At 37.3% G+C, this 21,367-nt stretch overlaps 1 protein-coding gene across 2 annotated transcripts in view; it reads right to left on the reverse strand.

Annotated features, from left to right (window-relative positions):
* tasora (transcription activation suppressor a) overlaps nt 1-21,367 on the reverse strand; it is an 88,147-nt gene that overhangs the window by 26,812 nt on the left and 39,968 nt on the right. Inside the window, exons 9-16 of one of the 2 annotated variants that reach the window (XM_052121690.1) lie at nt 21,058-21,163; nt 17,303-17,406; nt 13,751-13,854; nt 13,605-13,677; nt 13,450-13,527; nt 9,376-9,972; nt 5,258-5,628; nt 2,272-2,319 (exon numbers count right to left, since the gene is read on the reverse strand). In XM_052121690.1, coding sequence (XP_051977650.1) covers nt 2,272-2,319; nt 5,258-5,628; nt 9,376-9,972; nt 13,450-13,527; nt 13,605-13,677; nt 13,751-13,854; nt 17,303-17,406; nt 21,058-21,163 — 1,481 coding nt within the window. The remainder of the gene's footprint in view (nt 1-2,271; nt 2,320-5,257; nt 5,629-9,375; nt 9,973-13,449; nt 13,528-13,604; nt 13,678-13,750; nt 13,855-17,302; nt 17,407-21,057; nt 21,164-21,367) is intronic. The other variant, XM_052121691.1, reaches the window with a different exon arrangement.

Raw genomic sequence — 21,367 nt, forward strand, 5'->3', positions numbered from 1 at the left:
ATTGTGTCTGGTAACGTGCATGAAAAATGGATAGAAATAACAATTTATCTTAGCATAAAGTAATCTTTTGAGTAATCAAAATACTTTTTGAATGTAACTGTGTATTGTAATTACCAATTATTTAAATTGTAACTGTAGTGGAATACAGTTACTTATATTTTGTATTTTAAATACGTATTCCAACCCCAGTTGTCTGTCACTGAGTGTCGCCATTGACATTGGGATATTTGTCAGATATCCTCAATATCCTATTACGTCGTCCTATTGAACAGCCCATTACATATTTGTAATTAATTAATATTTACATAATTACATATTCTTGACTCACACAAGTGATTCGTGCTGCACCATTCAATCTTGAAGCAGCACATAAAAGGCAAGCCTGATTAAAGTGTGCACATCCGGCATATTCCACAGATAGAGAAGTGCAGAGCAGATCACTTCCACAAGTGATTTTGCATTGATGTGCAAGCAGGGACTAAAGACGTAAACTGAAAATATATATTTTTTTTTTTGCAGAACGTAACCGGAAACAGGAACAAAGTACCTTGCAATTGTTCCGGAGTATATTTAAAAAATATTAATTTTAATATTATCGCATTTTAAATGCTTGTAACCAGATAATATTTTTCATGAAACCAAAGACCAAAGGGTTTATTTTCACAGTACATTTTTCAGAATTACACCAATTCCTGTTGCCCAAAAAAATTAGGCTTCCCTCTTTTTAGTAGAAACTTTAGTAGAAAGAGCATGTCCCTTGTTTCGCTTCTGAGATCTAGCAACAATACAAAAATCTCCCACCTTTAGCACAGAGTACTATCGTAAAAATGAACCGCTCTAGTCTTTAGATCTAATCGGTTTCCATTTGGTTTTCCATTTACGTTCTGCAAAAAAAAAAATATATATATTTTCAGTTTACGTCTTTAGTCCCTGCTAGTCCATTTGGAAACCGATTAGATCACAAGGGAACACCAGAATGAAAAAATATAGTTTCTGCTCAGAACAAGCCCAAATGAAAAACATTTTGTTTTTAGTCACTGATTGCAAGACATGTGCAGAAAACCAGGCTTCATTCGCCTAGCGCAGATGCACGTTTCAAAACCCATATTAAGTGCTTATAAAGCACGGAACGCAAGTTTAATATCATTATAATATCATTTCAAACTGATGTGCATCTCAATCAGTTCCCTAGTTCAGTAGTCAGGGCACTGATCAGGGAGTCGGCCATTTTAAGAGCAGTCTCAATTGCAAATTCGTTCCAGTACACTGAAAACTTCATGCCCTAAACAAATCCCATATTGCACTGTTAAAATCAGGGAGCATCGTTGCTCACTATGTTCAGTTACCGGAAACGACATCATGACCATGAAAGGGAAACAATATTTTAAATGATAAAGCTGTTAAAAGTAGGTTTAAAATACTTATTTCTTTATTTATTGTCATTTAACTTGCATAATAACACTAGGTTTGAACATCTTCAACAAAAACGAACGATAGTGTCATTTATACAGCAATGGTGCTGATTAATAACAGCTGTGCTTGAATAAGTGAGCTCGTTGTTGTGTTGCGGGTAATTGAGTTATATGTACCAATGTTTAGTGGATGAACACCCTTGCCAGAGACCGAATTAGTGTTCACGACATACTGATTCATGACATAGGGAGCTGATCGAGACACCCTGTGTCCTTAGTCACCAACAAACCACTGGCTATGCTTGGAATTGAATACTACCATACAAATCTTATCAATCTGCATACTGCAAAAATAGTTGTATGTAAATGGAGTGCAGTGAATGTTCAGTACACAACCAGGGAGGCACTCTGAGGAACACCTACAATCCAACCAATTATTTTTACACACTTTATTTCCAACTGCCAAATGTTCAGGCAATTTTAAACAAAACTGGATAAAAATTTAGATAAGTGGATGCCACTCACTGAGGTGTGCATGTAGTGAGGTCATGTGACACTATTGCTCAAAATGTTTATCACGCTTATCATTAGTAAGCAATTTAAAGTGTTTCCTGCATAGTATACAGTATGTTAAAATTTCCAAACACAGCCATTGAGTAAAAAAGCATGACAGATGAAAATACCAACTTGTTTTTCAGTACATCATCTGAAAAGTATGATCAGGAGCAATTCTGATGTTATAATGACCAATCAATAGCAAGTGACATTAGTTTAGCTGCTATCATGCAGTTTCAGATAGCTACTTTGTGTCCCGCCACCAGCATGAGATGATCTCTCGCTATAGCAGATATTCACCCACCTCTCCTCTCTCCAGTGATTTCTCTATGCAGTCGGTCACTCGATTCTTCTGTGGAAATCAAGCACTAGACTAACACCTTGTCAAAACAATCACAACTAACTCACTCAAACTAACACAGAATGACACCTTTCTATATCCTCTCACCCCAGACACTCATTCAATTACTACTAGGGCTGTCAATCAATGAATCAATTGAACTGAATTAACTATTACATGAATAGACATTACAACAAGTGGTCAATATATTGTTTTATTTGCATATCATTCAACATAAGCTAGATTGCAGAACGGATTGCTGTGGGCTTTAGGTCAGTGTTACGATTATCAATCTGTCTGCAATAGACTATTTCACACTGAATGCATTCTTGTCATCTGAGCTACTTTTTAACTGTCGTTCTATATCAGTGGTAGGTGTAACCTTATCATAAATTACTTAATATAATATAATTTTAAATGCAAAAAGCATTGTCACATTACAATAAAGATTCTTGTAATCAGATTACAGTTACGGAGCTCACTTTATCACACAGAATATTACTTTGGTTATACATCTTCTAAAACAATATTAATGTAGAACACATGGGAAACATGAATAATGTTCATATGAATGCATTTCTGTGACAGCTGAAGGGTCCACTAACGAGTCATTGGAAGGGAGAGATGCTTGGTGCTGTGTGTTTGACGAGTGACAATGAAAAAGGAAAAATAGAAATTTTTTGTGAAATGTTTCAGAAAACATCTTATAGTAATTAGCAATATGATCAGCTTTTTGAGGAAGTAATCGGTCATTTGTAGTGATTCATTTTTTATTAACTTAAAATATCTGTATACACCTGTACATAGATGTCTTTTATGGCTGGATCGCATCTTAGTGCCACGTTTTTCAGTGCCCAATCAAGTTTAAGTTCAAATTAAGAATGACTTCGGGTTTGCATTTACAAATAATGGAAAAATAAATAGGCCTACCTAACTTGAACAGAAGAGTTAGGGGCCATTCACATGGAAAGTTTATTGCGCAAGTCTTCTCTGTTTTCCATGGTTTTCCTTTGCAAACATGTGCTAGATGGGGTCCGTGCCTCACGGTTTCTTCAGCATCTTGCACAGGACCAGCGCATATTTTTGACACCATGTCAGGTAAAAAAAAAATAACGCATGTCGAGATAACTGCGTTCTGCTTTAGTCACTGCACTGAGTCTAGCTTGTTTTTAGTCCAGGAGTCGCAAATGTTCTATGTTCTGATGACGTTCAGGCTACAAAGAGAATATCAAGTGGACTGTTACATTGTTCCACAAATTTCCAAATTTCCAAATAAGCTAATGTTATTTCCCTTCTGCTCTGGTGTGCTGAGAGACCGCTGTGCCTGTGTGCATGTTAACTGTTGTTACATGGTTACAAATGTTGCCTACAACGATTTCATAATGTACAGCCTACTGCAACAATCTCAGCTTGTTCGGGCTTAAAATCTGATGGCGCTGTTGCGGTCAGGTCACAGTCTCAAGTACAGGTTTGGGTTTCATTTTAAGGCCTGTACAGACCACAAGTTGTTCGTAATAGCAGTTGAGGCTGAGCTGACTGATAAAGTCAGTACTTCAAGCTTGAATTGCTTCAAGCAATTACGGAATTTACATACAGGACTGGGGACATGATTAACGTTTAATTTGTTTGACCCTTTTCTAAATCAATGCATTTGACAGCCCTAGTAACTGCACCAACTACACACTTGTTTTGATGTGTGAACATTTTTGCCATAAACCTCTTGAATCAAGATTATAAAACTAAAGGAATAGTTCACATAAATATGAAAAAAATTAAAAGTTTAACTTGTCATTCTGTGAAATATGTGCCTTATCCATTTAAAAAAAAAAAAAAAAAAAATGCGGTTTTAAAATAAATATCAAAGAATGTCTTTAAATGTTGCTGAATTAAACACTTATTAATTGATTAGATTTTCTAATCTTAATTATTAAATGAATCATTATTTTCAAATTATTTGATGGTAACAGGGTTTACACTTAACTTGGGGACAAAACTTTAAGAATAAAAATATATATTATGTCCACTAAAACATAAAAATACATATGGAGAGAATAAATCCTAAATACTAGCTTTTATTTCCAGGAATTATTTCTTCAAATCTAAACATATTTGCTTCTCAAGGAGAACTTGGAAACACAGGGCTGGGGACAAGCCAAAAGGTATCCTCAGAAAGATAAAAAAAATAATATATATATTTTTTAAATAAAGCTACTGGATTTATGCTGATGTGTTAAATTGCCTGTAATAACACACTGTATAAGTTGGAATATGCTAGTAATTTTTTTACACAACATTAACGAGATACACAAAAGGCACTGATTTCTGAATGACCCTTATATACCCCTCACGTCATGCCAAACCTATTAGACTGACTGACTTCCGTAGCGAAAGAAGAAAAAAAAGGCTGAAAATATTCTGTGCATTATTTTCCATATAATGAGAACTAGATGGAGGACAAGGACTGTCAAGCTCCAAAATGACAAAAAAGCACCATAAAAGTATCATGAAAAACATATGCCCTACATTCCAAGTCTAGCTTAATGAGGGGAAAATAAAAGGAAAAGTCACACTGACTATAAAAATCTATGCCATTTTGTTGCATATGCTATTGGTGCTTGAGTGTTTCGTCACTAAACTTCATTGTCATCAATTGAATTATATAGGATTTGCAAGTTTGTTTTTTTTTTTTGTGAACAGTGATTTAAATTTCAGAAAACTTGGAAAATAGAGCTTTTGAGTCATTTTGAAATCCCAAATCACTTCTAACATTATTTGCATACAGAACATTCTTCAATATTTCCCCTTTTGTGTTCCACGGGAAAAAGTCATGCCGGTTTGGAATGACATCAGGTTGAGTAAACGAATGCAGAATTGTAATTATAATATAAATTCAATAAATACACACAGAGATATAAAACTAGTGAGTTCACATGCACATGCTGATAAATACCTCCAGACAGTCACTCCTCTCCGGTTCATCTTCCATGAAACGCTTCCTCAGGTCGATGTCGCGGTCAGTTGGAAGACCGAGTCGTAAAATGCTGTCAAACAGCGCTGTGTCAGAAATATCTGGTGCCTCCATCTCTGTGTTTTTGGGTAACTCTGCTGCACCTCTGGTCAGGTTGTCTATCAGTTTGATGACCTCTAGTGCCCCCTGAGCTTTTTCTTTGCGCAGGTCTGTGTCGAGACTCGTCTTTCCCAGGCTGTCTAGCATTTCCATGACTTTCAGTGCACTAGCAGTTTTATCCTTCCTCAAGTCTGTGTCCTGAAGGCCAGCGCTGGTCAGGGCGTTGGTCAGAGATGTAGTGGACATTTTCTTTGCTGATGGAGAGAAAGTACCACAAAACAATTCAACTCGTTTTCAAAAATCCTCACACCAGAAACTACATTTTAAGCAGCATATAATACCAAAGATGATGCAATTTTTAGGGCATTCACTTTAGACGTATGCTTCTGTTAATAAACGGCTGGACACAACACAATGACATTTTCACATTTAATTGTATTTATTTTTTAAACCACAATGCTCATGACCGGGGACATGGCAGCTTGAGACGTGACACAATTGCCAAATAAGTCTACCTGAACACTGAAGGTGAAAAAATTCGAATCCATCTTTGCTCTTTAAAGTTCTCTTATATTTCATAATCCTCACTTATTCTTATTATATTAATCAATGTTCTGTTCTCTTTTCCTAAAAGTTACAAGTAATATGTATGAAATCTGAGAGGTGACTGAGGGTCTGGCCCATGCCAGGAGTGCAGTAACAGTGATTATTCATTTAGCCCGGCTTCCAGAGAAAGTGCATTTATGTTGTATTGCATTTATTCCATTTCTATTTTTATTACATAGTGAATCATATACACCATTTAATTAAACTGAGAATTGGTTAATCAAGTTGTAATGTAAAAGTGATCATAGTTATGACTTTTGTAATCTTTGTTTTATGGTTTGTAAAAGTAACCATGATTGGACAACACATCTACCTCGTTATGATCTACCTCATGTCATCAGTGAATTGAAACATGAATTTACTTCCTGACTTCACTTTAACAGTAGGCAACTAGATGCAGCAATGGTGTGCTCTCTTGTGCCACAGATGGTGAGGCCCGGCATTCCAATAACGTTGGGGAGAAGTTCTCTATTCCTGAGAAGATTGCATGTCTAAATAACTATATTTATCGGTTTCTGAAATATTTACAGTTATTGTGCCCTCTCAAATTGCCATAGTTGAATACAACTTCCAAGGATTTCAATAGCTCTCATTCGCACCCCTTTGACGTAAAGAAATAAGTAGCCATAACTGATAGCTAACCTCTGATATCTGACAATACGTTTATTCCAACCAAGGATGGAAACTTGATTCATGTTGTGGCTAACATTTATTGTTTGCACGAAGATGGAAACAGTCCATATTTGTAATATGTTAAAATGTTTGAAGTAAAGGACCTACCAGAATGCTAGAAATTGTGGTACAATGACAACTTTAAATGTAATTTGCATATGACTATAATTGCTTTGGAAAATTTGTAAAACTCTCATTCCCAACTTCCTGTCTTTCTAACTGTTGTATCTCATCGACTTGTGTAGCCTATTGAACCTTCAGAGAACAATAAGTAAAATCTCTCTCATTTGACTATTGCAAAACCTGACTCACGAGTTTTTATTTTTTAATCTTCAATATCCATATTGAGGACCCAGCTGTCGCTTAAGAAATAAGCTGACCCATCTCTAATATATCATGTGTTTACACATATTAATGCAGCACAGAGGTGACAATTGCACTTTAACACACTAGAAAGATTATCATACACAGCCACATAAAGCAACAAAATAACATCAGAATCTCAACATGGTCATGGGTTATTCTTAAACCATAAATGGCTTCAATTAAAGACAGAATAAGATGGTGTGTGTGTGTGTGCTTCATTGTGAACAGGTTACGCACCGTTTTGTGCACACGTGTGCGGTTCACGTGCATTGTGAAAGCAAAGTGCAGCAGGATTACGCATTCGCACATTTTCAGACATTTGTAACAGCTACAAGTTGTAACACTCCCCAAAATCTTTAAGTGGAGTTTACACTATTTTGGGAACAACGGTACCGTTTCTATTGTAAGGTAATGGAGTAGAGTAAAAAAATATTACTCAACACTGATGAAACAACCAATAAACTCAAGTGTATTTACAAACCAATAATATTTACAACAATAACAAACAAGGTGTATATACATGTAAAAGTGAAATCCAGAGTGCCCAGAGTTACAGTGTTCAGATCAGCCTCACCGGGTTTTTTGATAGTCCGTGAGCACGATCAAGTGATGAAGTAATGATGACTGGCCAATGTCCTCTGATAAAAGTATTCCAGGCTGCGAGCCAAACGAATATACTCCACGAGGAACGGCGTCTCAGCGCTTCCAGGTCAGTCACCAGTGTAATCCAATGTATGAATGAAGTTTTGTGTAAGCGTACTCGCAAATGAGCGTCTGAAAACCGGCATAGCGGTTCCTTAAATAGAAAGTGAAAGATACTTCCTGTTTTTGTGGCAGGAAAACACGTAACACAAAACAACGCGAAGATCTCACGTGAACAGAGATGGGGATAAACACACAACAGCTGAGGGAATGACAGATAACAGGGGAAAGCAATATAACTAATAGGCAATAATGACAACAATAATTAGTTTAATGCCATAAACCTTATATATAAAACATCCCCTTATGTGGCCACGCTACATAGATTCATAGATTTTTGGGGAGTGTTACAAAGTTATTACACAAATCTAAAAATAAATGCAGTATAACGGAAAAGGAGATGACGTCGTTTCTCCAGATTTCTAATGAGGACTTTGTAAACAGTCAAATACACACGGCACTTTGAGTGTTCTGCCAGAATAAAAGCTAAAGGTTAATGCAACGCAAATACAAATGTACTGTACAAAACTATTTGAATCCTCTATAACATTATATAATACTATTATTATTATTATTATTATAGTATAATAATTTGCCAACCCACATCTCAGTATAGTATTCTGAGATTATATTGTTCTCACCACAATTGTACAGAGCGGTTATTTGAGTTACCGTAGACGTTAAAAAGTACAAACTAGTCTGGCCATTCTCTGTTGATCTCTCTCATCAACAAGACATTTCCATCCACGGAACTGCCGCTCACTGGATAATTTTTGTTTTTGGCATCATTCGGAGTAAATTCTAGAGACTGTTGTGTGTGAAAATCCCAGAAATACTCAAACCAGCCCATCTGGCACTCATCCATGGGATTATCCAATCAGCCAGTCATGTGGCAGCAGTGCAGTGCATAAAATCATGCAGATACAGGTCAGGAGTTTGTTAATGTTCACATCAAACATCAGAATAGGGAAAAAAAAGGAATCTCAGTGATTTGGACCGTAGCATGATTGTTGGGGTCAGATGGGCTGGTTTGAGCATTTGAGATTTTCACACACAACAGTCACATCAACTTGTTGATGAGAGGTCAACAGATAATTGCCAGACTGTTTCAAACTGCCAAAGTCTACGGTAACTAAGATAACCGCTCTGTACCATTGTGGTGAGAAGAATAGTTTGCCCTGTTTTGGCGGCATGAGGGGGACCTACACAATATTAGGCAGATGGTATTAATGTTGAGGCTGATAAGTGTATATTGGATTTCATATTTAGATAGAATTCACAATTTGCCATATTGCCCAGCCCTACTCATACATAGTAATTTGTTTTTTAAAGGAGATGCTACTAGCTTCATTAAACAGATTTGTAAAAAATAATGACGTTTTAAACAATTTCTTCATCCATCATTGGTCGCTGTATCACAGTGTTTTGTACAGGAAAGCACCTTTCAAAATATAAAGCTAATTAAATCTGGTTTAATTTTTATCATCTACTATTTGAAAGTTTGAATGTTAATTTAAGTGTATGTGTACATCTTAATTACTATATTTAAAATATATTAGCCAATTTTGCATATGTATCATTATTATAACGGCCATCCCACTCTCTAGTTACTGGTACCATATCGGCCATTGAAAAACAATCATAATTTTTCTCACCTTCTCTGGTATTCTTATTGATGGGTTTATTTCTCTGACGCTTTGAGTTTCCTTCAGGAGCGTCAAGCTCCAACTTCCTCTTCAGCATGCAGGTATCCTCCACCACATCTGGACTTTCTGCACCAGACAATGTTCCTTTAGAGTTCCTCTTGTTTACCTGAATGAGCTTCAACAGCTCTTTCACTTTCTCAGGATCACTAGGAGGGTCAGTCTGCTCTGCGCTCGGGTTGTTTTGAACCTGAAGCTCTTCCACCTTTTGCTTCACCCTCTCCAGCAGCATGGTAAACACGGTGGGGTTGAAGATATATGGACGCATGAAGTTCTCCCAGTTGCTCTTCTGTCTAGGTGCGGGAAAGAGCTTCTCCCTCACATCAAGCTTTGGATCGTAGTCGGTCCTGAGACGCTGCAGTGGTTTGCCTTCACGCAGGCTAGTGAGGTAATCGTACACCTGCTGCTCTACAGTGGCGCTGGGGTCAGTAGGTGGGTCACCACGAGCTTTGCTGAGGGCGTAGTGCAGGGCGGAGATAAACATGTCATGTTGGGGCATGACAGGGGGCTCCGATGCAGGAGGATCGTAGATCTCAGAATGATTAGATACTTTATGAAGACAAACATTAAAGTGTTTATATAAAATAAAGCATGATAATTAATACATTATTTTGACTTGATCTAAGCCCAAAACATAATCTACGCAAGTATGTGAACGCAAACGCTTCTACCGATGAAGATTCTATTTACAAACAAACGCTCATCTTTGGCCTTCCAGGTTCTTTTGGCATGCCCGAAAAGAGCAGCTTTGAATTCTCAAAAATGCTGTTTGCCCAGATATTGGAGATTTAGACTTCTTTAAATTTCCATCAGGATCAGTGGATCAGGACAAACTCCATATTTGACACCAATTATTATATTTCACAGACAGGGCCGCAATCAGGATTTATGGACAGGGAGACATCATTTTCCAAATTGGGGGTGGGGGGGGTTAACTGTGCGGAGTGCTTGTAAATGCTCATTCCCAACCTGGATACAAAAAACTTATATTCTAATAAAGAACGTTGTCTTACTCTGAATGGTTTTAGTTTTTTTTTTTTACTAAATAATTGCTAAAAATATATGAGCAGGGAAGGCGGTCATCAAGGGGCTGTGTTTGATGTCAATCAAACTGTGCACACATGGGTCAAGTGCAGGTGGACCTGCTAACGGTATGATAACATCACAAAAATGACCACGATATTACGGTTTCACTGTATTTAGGTTCATTGATAATATTAAAAGGAGTTCAATATTTGGTTATAAAATAGGCTATTTCTGATAAACACACAGATAAATATTTCGGTTATAACCAATTCTTGAACTTTATTTTGGATTTCTTCAACTTTAATCCTTTAACTTCTGATCTTGAACATCAGGACACATTCTTAATCCGACAAAGTAAAAACAGAAAAAGAAACATGTACAGTAGTCAGATGATTATAACTTAAATATTTACAATTTAATGTCATTTTATTATTTATTAAATTGAATTTGTATAATTTGTAATGATTATTGCCCACGTTAACGCTTCAAATATGCATTTACATGCATCCAGTATTGTGTACAGTGATTTAGTTCAATTCAACAATACCTATTGAAGATATATTATTTATGTGCAGTTTATTTTTGGTCTTCTGTCCAATACGGACCATTTCTGCCACAGTTTCACTGTCATTTTCTAGCATGCATATTTTCAATGTCAATTTCCTGAACACCAAAAGCCATGCATTTTGTAAACCCTATTTAGTACAATGTTTTATAAATAAAACATATTATTAGTATTATCAAACAAATTGGCCTGCTGTTGCGCTGCACTTAGGCAAAAGAACATCGTAATTTTGGACGAGGTTTTAAATCAATTTGCTGCATTTGTGAATGTGACAAAGCATAAACATAACTTTAGCCTAACTAGTTATTACAAATCATGTAAAACTACATTGAATCTTGAGTTTTTATGAAACGGGCTATAATTTATTATCCCGTGTACAGTATTTCCACATAAATTCATCTCCGCAAATTCCTAGGGATGGTGCTCACAGAGATGATGCTTAAGGTTTGAAGTGTTTCCCGCCTAAGCCGATAATTTTTGGAGCAAACTTTACAGACTGGGTAGCCATCAACATTGATGGTGCTTCGTGGGTCTTTTACAAGTAATCCCAGAGAGCAGAAACAAAAGTTCAGGCTCGTCCGGACATGTCTGTATATGTTGCGCTCGTGCTGGACTTCGGATGTGCTTGTGAGGCACAGTGCTCACGACACATGCGTGTCACTTTTAAAATTGAGTGACAGTCAAATGCAACACGAGGACTGCGCAATTTAAAGATTTATTTGATCTAGCCAATTTTATATAATGATATGCAAGATATGTCGCAGAATCTGTCTTAATTAAACTGATTAGGATTTTACAAAAGTTCTGAAGTCTTCATCTTCATGCAATACTGTCAATGAGAAGATTTCAACGGTATAATAAAAATCCATTTTAAAACCAAGGTATATTGTGAAACCTTGAAACAGTTACATCCCTACTGCAGTGGCAGCTCAGTGGTTGAGGCTCAGGGTTACTGACCAGAAGGTCGGGGGTTCAAGCCCCAGCACCACCAAGATGCCACTGTTGGGCCCTTGAGCAAGGCACTTAACTCCAGATTGCTCCGGGGGGATTGTCCCTGTAATAAGTGCACTGTAAGTCGCTTTGGATAAAAGCGTCTGCCAAATGCCAAATCTCTTTATAATAACTTATATTAACAACAAACATTATTATACAGTATAATACTTTAAGATGCTATATGTAATATTTTTACTGTACTAAATCATAAAATGACCATAATATGACATTAGAGGATTAGGAAACATGCTAAGTTGAAATACTGGCTTCTCCGATAACAATGCTACAGCCTGTATATTCTACTTTGAAGTTTCCATTCCGGGATGGAATTTCTGTTTATGTTCTGGCCTGTGTGATCCCGCCCACTGCCCACTCACCATAAGTATTTCAATACCACTGGGATGAGAGATTTGAACAAGTTTGCAAGCAAACAACACTGCATGCTGCAGCAATGGAAGTCAGCAAACAAACTGGATCAGAGTATACAGATTCCACCCGACCTAAAAAGCCTCGCAATCTGTCTAAAAACCAACATAACCAGAGACGTAGGTTGTAAAACAAGGATAAATATTGGAGATGCTTTTGGAAGATGGAGACAGCTTAAAGCCCAGAAATCCTGTTGCATGTCCTTATTTTGGCAACCCACATGAACGAGTCTGGGGCAGGGCAGACAACTGTCCAAAATTTTGAACTTGGGCTGCAGTACACATTTCAAACGCTTGTTGTCAATCTTACATCAAGCACTTTTAAGATATTATTAAAATCACTGTGCAGCCCATAACCAACATTGAAATCTGCATCCAAAAGAACCCAGAAGAGCAGTTACCTGTGGTGTGACTTCACAGTAATTTCATCTAATAGGTATTACAGAGAACTTTTACTGTCATGGCAGAAAAACAATTGGAAGAAAACCTTGCTTAGTAAATTAAAGTTAGTTAAACTATTGTAATATAATTAACAACCTGAATAATAGCACATCTGATTTAATAGAACAGACATTTTAAGGACACTCGTCCCCTTGAGCAGTCCACTGACGCATGTGCAGAGCACAAGATGGCACTATAGGAAGTGTAATCAAGCTTGATATCAAGATCCCCCAGGAGACTGCAGTCAAGATTTATAGTGAAAAAGGGGTTACATTTTGGTCTGTTCTCACTCTAAACTGAACTGATCGTTTCAGAAGACATTAATAAACTACTGGAGTCTTATGGATTACTTTTATGCTGCCTCTGTATGTGCTTTTTGGAGCTTTAAAGTCTTGGTCACAATACACTTGCATTGTGAGGACCTACAAAGCTGAAATATTCTTCTAAAAATCTCAATTTGCAAGAAAGTTCCATTTGTACAACGGATCCACACATTTGTATTCACTTTTGTGTTTGCATAATTGCGTAAGCGTGTTTCTGGCCTCCATTCCCAGTGTGTTCTGGTGAAATACTCACAAATCTTTAACACATCACGCCTCTCAGGGTAAATAAAAAGGGCTTGTATACACGATGATTTCCAAGTGTTTCGGCGCTCTGTAAGAACATAGATGTTTTAATTATTTGAAATATAAAAAAGTTGACACCATCATAACACCATCATAAGGTCATACCGCGTGAGTTGGCCATCTGACTGGCTGACAGCAAGAAGAGAAAACCGCTGTCGTTCACCATATTCACCAACACCTACACAGACAACACAATGATCAGCTCGCTCATGCACGGACCACAACAGCAACACATCCATTCAAACACTCACCAGCCCCTCCTCTTCCAGTTTCTGCAGTAAAGCGGTCAAACTCTTGGGTGATTTGTCCTTCTCCACCACCTCAAACAGACTGCAGTACATACCACTTTTAGACACTGCAAAAACAAACCAGAGACAAAATTTTGATTGTATATCAGGCAACATAGAACCTCTACAAGCATTTTACAAGATCCAGTGCAAAAAATATTTCTGGAAATAGTCGCACTGGGTCAAAATTCACATTGTTGAGAGAAAAAAAAATACACATATATATACTAAATCGCATTTCTGTAGAAGTCGAACTGACAGGTTGGATCCAGCAGGCACTAGGCCTCGGGAGCAGCCACCCCAATTCCCTTCACCGATTCAGATGTCAAACACGCTCTGTGAAGATTACAGTTCCTCAGAATCTACACATTGCATCACTGTGGTTTTGTGCTTGTTTTAAATGGGAGAATTTGCTTTGAGTAATCGTATGTAACAGTTTCTCATATTCTGTTTATGTTTCATGAAAGAAACGTGAAAAGTGAGCCACGTCTGTTCAAAACATCTGTAACTATGCTGTGCACAAATAAACAGCTTTTAATATGAGTAAAACAATACACCTCTTGTATTCTATTAATTTATTAACGTTAGAGACTGTGGATATGTCTGATGATATTTGCAACTCTCTTTGCAATGTATTAATTATCCATTTTATCATCGTTACATTGGCTACCTGTTAAATTCCGTATTGATTTTAAAATTCTGTTAACTACGTACAAAGCTTTGAATGGTCTAGCTCCGCAGTACTTAAGTGATCTTCTACCACGCTATATTCCAACACGTTCATTAAGATCGCAAAATTCTGGCCTATTAATAGTTCCTAGAATATCAAAATCCACTAGAGGAGGAAGATCCTTTTCATATTTGGCTCCCAAACTATGGAATAGTCTCCCAAACACTGTTCGAGATGCAGACACACTCTCTCAGTTTAAGTCTAGACTAAAGACTCATCTATTTAGCCAGGCATACACCTAATTTATCCTCCAACCCACAATTAGGCTGCTTTAGTTGGGTCTGCCGGAACCAGAAACATTGAGCATGATCTCTAACTCTGCAATAAATTAAATGGCATCTACGCTTACATCTTTTTATTTGTTTCCCTGTCTCAACCTCGGGACTCCTATCCTGAGGTCACCAGAACCGGCTGGATCAGCACCATTCCTGCTTCATGTTGGACTCCACTGCTACATGTCGCAGAATGATGATTACTAAATGCAGCCGGTGCCAGCCAAACATCACTTCAATCTATTATGACGGACTTCAGAGGATGAAATGATGCCAACTCCAACCTGCATCACCTCAGTCTATTTATGGACTACGATCTTGAAATGAAATGCTTAGACTAACTATTGCCAACAGAAGTCTTCATCAGCCAATTAACAAGGACAATTGCATCTATGTGAACTTCTGCAATTAATCAAGATGGACATCAAAGAATTTGGTCATTAATATTACAGTTCAAACACAATCGATGTTTAATCACTGACCCTTAACACTTAGTTTAATCATTTTAAACCATGATTTTACCTATACATAATTAATATTTACATTACATTCATAATGTTAGCCAGAGGGGAACTGGCCCCCACAGTGAGTCTGGTTTCTCCCAAGGTTATTTTTCTCCATTGATCTACATCTTATGGAGTTTTGTGTTCCTTGCCACAGTCGCCTACAGCTTGCTCACTGGGGTTATTAATACAATTATCATTTAATTCGTTTTAAACACTATTAAAAATCGTATTTTATCTAAATTACACAATGATGATTAATCGACTTTATAGACATTACAGTTTTATTGTCTGTTAATGCTGATATTCTGTAAAGCTGCTTTGAAACGATGTGTGTTGTGAAAGGCGCTATACAAATAAAATTGACTTGACTTTGTCCTCCAACCCACAATTAGGCTGCTTTAGTTGGGTCTGCCAGAACCAGAAACATAGATCATGATTTATAACTCTGCAATAAATTTAATGGCATCTATGCTTATATTATTTTATTTGTTTTCCTGTCTCAACCTCGGGACTCCAATCCTGAGGTCACCAGAACCGGCTGGATCCAGCACCATTCATGCTTCGTGTTGGACTCCACTGCTACATGTCGCTGAATGATGATGACTAAATGCTGCCGGTGCCAGCCAAACATCACTTCAGTCTATTATGATGGGCTTCAGAGGATTAACTAATGCCAACTCTAACCATAAGACATGGGATACTTCATATGCCATTGTCTGAACCTTGGATTTAGGATGGACCACACCGAACCTCACCGAAATTACCGGCCTGGTTGAACTGCGTTTCACATCCCTGATCTCTGCCTGCATCACCTCGGTCTATTGATGGACTACGATCTTGAAATGGAATTCATAGATTAACTATTGCCAACAAAAGCCTTCATCAGCCAATTAACTAGGACAATTGCATCTATGTGAACTTCTGCAGTTAATCCAGGATGGACCATGATTTTAACTATACATAAGTAATATTTACATTATATTCATGATGTTAGCCAGAGGGGAACTGGCCCCCACAGTGAGTCTGGTTTCTCCCAAGATTATTTTCTCCATTAATCAACTGTCTTCAGTTCCTGCTTGTTCTTGGGGCATTTTCCCTTCAGTTTTGTCTTCAGCAAGTGAAATGCATGCTCAATCGGATTCAGGTCAGGCGATTGACTTGGCCATTGCATAACATTCCACTTCTTTCCCTTAAAAAACTCTTTGGTTGCTTTCGCAGTATGCTTCGGGTCATTGTCCATCTGTACTGTGAAGCGCCGTCCAATGAGTTCTGAAGCATTTGGCTGAATATGAGCAGATAATATTGCCCGAAACACTTCAGAATTCATCCTGCTGCTTTTGTCAGCAGTCACATCATCAATAAATACAAGAGAACCAGTTCCATTGGCAGCCATACATGCCCACGCCATGACACTACCACCACCATGCTTCACTGATGAGGTGGTATGCTTTGGATCATGAGCAGTTCCTTTCCTTCTCCATACACTTCTCTTCCCATCACTCTGGTACAAGTTGATCTTTGTCTCATCTGTCCATAGGATTTTGTTCCAGAACTGTGAAGGCTTTTTTAGATGTTGTTTGGCAAACTCTAATCTGGCCTTCTTGTTTTTGAGGCTCACCAATGGTTTACATCTTTTGGAGAAACCTCCTGGAGAGTGTTCTTGATCTGGCCAACTGTTGTGAAGGGTGTTTTCTTCACCAGGGAAAGAATTCTTCGGTCATCCACCACAGTTGTTTTCCGTGGTCTTCCGGGTCTTTTGGTGTTGCTGAGCTCACCGGTGCGTTCTTTCTTTTTAGGAATGTTCCAAACAGTTGCTTTAGCCACACCTAATGTTTTTGCTATCTCTCTGATGGGTTTGTTTAGATTTTTCAGCCTAATGATGGCTTGCTTCACTGATAGTGACAGCTCTTTGGATCTCATATTGAGAGTTGACAGCAACAGATTCCAAATGCAAATAGCACACTTGAAATGAACTCTGGAGTGTTGAGTGTTAAACAAGTGCTCAGACCTTCATGGCTGCCGGTGTAGAGAGTCCAAGAGAAGAGAGCTGATGGGATCTTCTGCTTCACCTGCTCCAGATTCATCACTTTACCAATCTCTATCCTCTCTGGCCTAAAACAGAGAAGACATCATTCAGTTTCAAAGTGATTTCTTGTGTACAATGTCAATCACTAAAGGTGGCTGTTGTTCAGGAATGGGAAGTGAGAACCAGTTCCAATTTAAAACTTTTACATATGATTTTCATGAATTTTGGTTCCGTTAAAAGGTTGTTTAACCCTCTGGGGTCGACGGACGCGCCGGCGCTTCCTGCTGGATGTTTTCGTCATTACAGCAGAAGCAACTTAAAATACTCCGTCATTTTGGGGCATACAGATAAGACATCATTAGAGACTATAAAGGGTCTACTTTTGTGTACTGAAATGAACTGAAACTCCACAAATACTTATCACACAAACATGAAACATATGTCTAAAGAAAGCTTAAAATGTCTACTTTTAAATAAAACAATTCAAATTTAAAACAAATATTCTCCTGCAATGTAATCTGTAAGAAACACAGCACTGTACATTTTTTACCGGTTCATCTAATTATAGATAATGTGATCATACTCACCAGCAGAGTGCACCATTCATACACTAATGTACTGAGACGATCAAATCAAATGGTAAACACCCCCGACAGTGTTCAGAGGTTTGATGTTAACATTTAATTCACATTGCTGCTCGTTTGTAATGATACACAGGCGAGGAAACTCCTGGATATTAAGGAAGAGTTAACATTTTCCTCAGAAGAGCAGTGTGTTTATATTTGAGAGGGTTGTCACTCAATGCAGAGAAATAAGTAATAAAAAAGATACCAACGCACTATAGGCTAGTGAAGGACTGGCTTTGGTAAGCTCGGTTTGCTGTCGGTACTGGAGAAATTAAGAAAATACATTTATTATTGCTATAAAGAGAAAGTTATTTTATCTCGCCAGTCATTTCTATGTATAATAATATGAAACCATTTGTCTGTGATGCAATTGAGCTATTCGCAGTGAGAGAGAGAGAGAGAGAGAGAGAGAGAGAGATATCTCGCTCACGCAGTGCCACAGCGAGCACAACACGAGCCCTGCTTAATGAGTGACAGAACTAAACATTTAAACGTAGCCTGGTTACACTTTGGATCTGTGATATTAGTCTGATTTTATTTTAGATTTCGCCATCCAAAGATTCTAAAAAGAATATTTATACATAAGCCGCATTCTGTCTAGCACAACTTCCCTCCTTTCACAGCGGTGCACTGACATTTCTCCCTAAAACTCAAACTTAATGTCAGAATCAGCACGATCGGTGATTGTTGTAAAATTCAGCTAGCTACTGTTGCTAAATTGCGGGACACGTTTAATAAGAGCGCAAGAGATACCGTTCCCAAGGTGGCGCGCGCTCCGAAACGGACCGCAACGAGACAAGCAAAGTATAGGCTACTTTGGATTTCATGTGAGCGTCTAAACGATCAACTATACACAAAAAAATATGTCAAAACGACCAGCTTGGAGATTCACTTAAACACAGATTATGTCTTAAATGGACGTAATTGTGGAAATAGTTGGGAGAAAATATGGTGCATCAGGAGCCTATTAGAACTGCACTCGGTCTTAAAGGGGGAAGCGGTCTAATCAACATGCTGACGATTGAGCCATTACTGCGAATCAAACAACAAAAGGCAAAGAGAAAATCACTTACAGCTCTTGAATGAATAACTTCTGCTTTAATAAGCATTAATCCATCTATGATAAACTATGCAGTGTTATTTTACAATTGATTACTTTATTAGATTTCTTTTTAGACCATATATTTCTTTTTAGAAAATATATATATATATATATAACAAAAAGAACCGATAAGAATACTGTTAAAGTACCGGATCAAAAAGCAGTATCGGTAAGAGTAGTAATACCATTAAAACCTTAACCCATTAAACCCACCCCTTGTTATGCCTGTGCTTCTCTTGGATGCTCTGAATATTGGATTACGTGTCTGGATTGCCCCTTAATTAAAGCTGCATTTGGATCTCAACATTCGTGTCTCATTCGTGAGCAGTTCTTAACACCTGCTTCGTTTATTTAATACATTTGTTATACATTATTTATACAATATGTTTTTACATTAAGTGTACAAGTGCAGATTGGTCAAGTGTTCAATAAATGTATTTGTCGAGAAATTTTGTCTATTTTAAGTAATTATTTGTGTTACATTTTATCTTTCAAATAAAAGGTTAAAATAAGAGGTAAAAAAACAAGCACATATCGTCCAAATTAAATCGGCAGCATTAATCAGCCATCGGCCGACCCAGATTTCAAAAGATCGGCATCGGCCTGAAAAAACCCATATCGGTCGACCTCTAATAAATATTATATAAAAATATTATGAATGTTTAGAATATATTTTAACTAGTGTTTATGCTGCCTCATTATCATCAACAAAGCTTGTGCTTGAAAATATGTGTTCAGGTTAAATGAGTAAAATGCACTTTAAATATGCCCATATTAGAAAATCAGCATATTATTATGATTTCTGAAGGATAATGTGACACTTAAGACTGCAGTAATGATGCTGAAATTTGCTTTGATCACAAATGCATTTTACAATATATTCAAATAGAAAACTGTTCTTTTAAATTGTAAAAATACTTCAAAATATCACTGTTTTTACTGTATTTTGGATCAAATATTGCAGTCTTGGTGAGCAGAAGAGACTTCTTTTAAACGGTAGGTCTAAAATTAAGTAGTCTTTATTTAAAGAAAATGTATAGTCTTTTACTTCTTTTAATTTAAAATTTGAGTTTGATCATTAAGTCTCCTCACATTCATTCTCTTTGTCATCACATTCCTCATTGATGGGCCCAGGGGAGGGGTCTTTTGTGTCCTCAGGTGTAAATCACCTCAATATTCATGATAGTTTACGCCTCCTCGCATATGACCTTTCTAACACTAAAAGTGTCTTACAAAAGTTAAATTACTATATTGTTTATGAATGAGTGATCATGGTTTTCACATCATTTTGTAGCAAAAACTCTAGGCTACAAGATCCAGTTCTCAAAAGTCTTGTGGACAAATGTTTAGTATGTGTTATTATGGCCTTATTTCAATGACTTAATTGAGTTTTTTTCAAAAACCACGCGTAAACATTATTTCCTCAAATACAAACATGTACATACATGTTGCTCACATTTTATTGTAGCCCAGTTTGTGCTGAATACAGTGTCATCAGACTTTAGCCATTAATATGTTTATAAGCAACTGAAAAAAATCATAAATGTCAAGGCATGTTAAAACTTCTCCAGGGCCCAAAATACCCTCAGACCCCAGAGGGTTAACATGCATACTTATGCCAATTTACACCATGTTAAAATACTCCTGCACTGTTTCCTGCGCTACCATTCAGTGACAATCCAAAACCATTACTAAACCAGCAGCAGAAAAAATACAACGTGACCGGTGTAGTCCAACTCCCGAGTGAATGAGTCTTTGTGTCAGTTCGTTTAAAGCGCAAAACAATCAGTGCTACCTCCCGAACGACTCTTATCAGCCGGTTTATAATTAGTGCATGACAGGCAGCTGAGGGCAGTACATCCAATACGAATTGCATTTCTTATTTCTGAATAATTCTTCAAATTAATTATGGAACCATTAAGGAACTGGAATCGTTAAAAGGAATCAGAACTGGTATCATAACATTCCTTACGATTCCCATACCTACTGTTGTTGTCTATGTTACTCACAGTTTGTAGGGCAGAAAAGTTTGAGAGAGAGACCGAAGGCAAGCCTGATACATGTCCTTCCCCCCATTCACGAAATGTCCCCGCCATACTGTGTAGCTTCGCCTGCCTATTACAAGAGATCAACATTTCACAAATCTGCATTCAAAGAGCACAAACCCTAAAAGTATTTGGACACTTAAGTCACACTTCAAAATGGTTGAACATCATAGGATTAAATAATATTTGGAACAGTTGGTTAAAAATCATTACAAAAATGGCTCAGAAAAGTCAGTTATGAGGAAATCTGTAACATAATTTATTTGTAGATGAC

Source organism: Xyrauchen texanus, chromosome 48, assembly GCF_025860055.1.
Source record: "Xyrauchen texanus isolate HMW12.3.18 chromosome 48, RBS_HiC_50CHRs, whole genome shotgun sequence".
Classification (NCBI taxonomy): Eukaryota; Metazoa; Chordata; class Actinopteri; order Cypriniformes; family Catostomidae; genus Xyrauchen; species Xyrauchen texanus.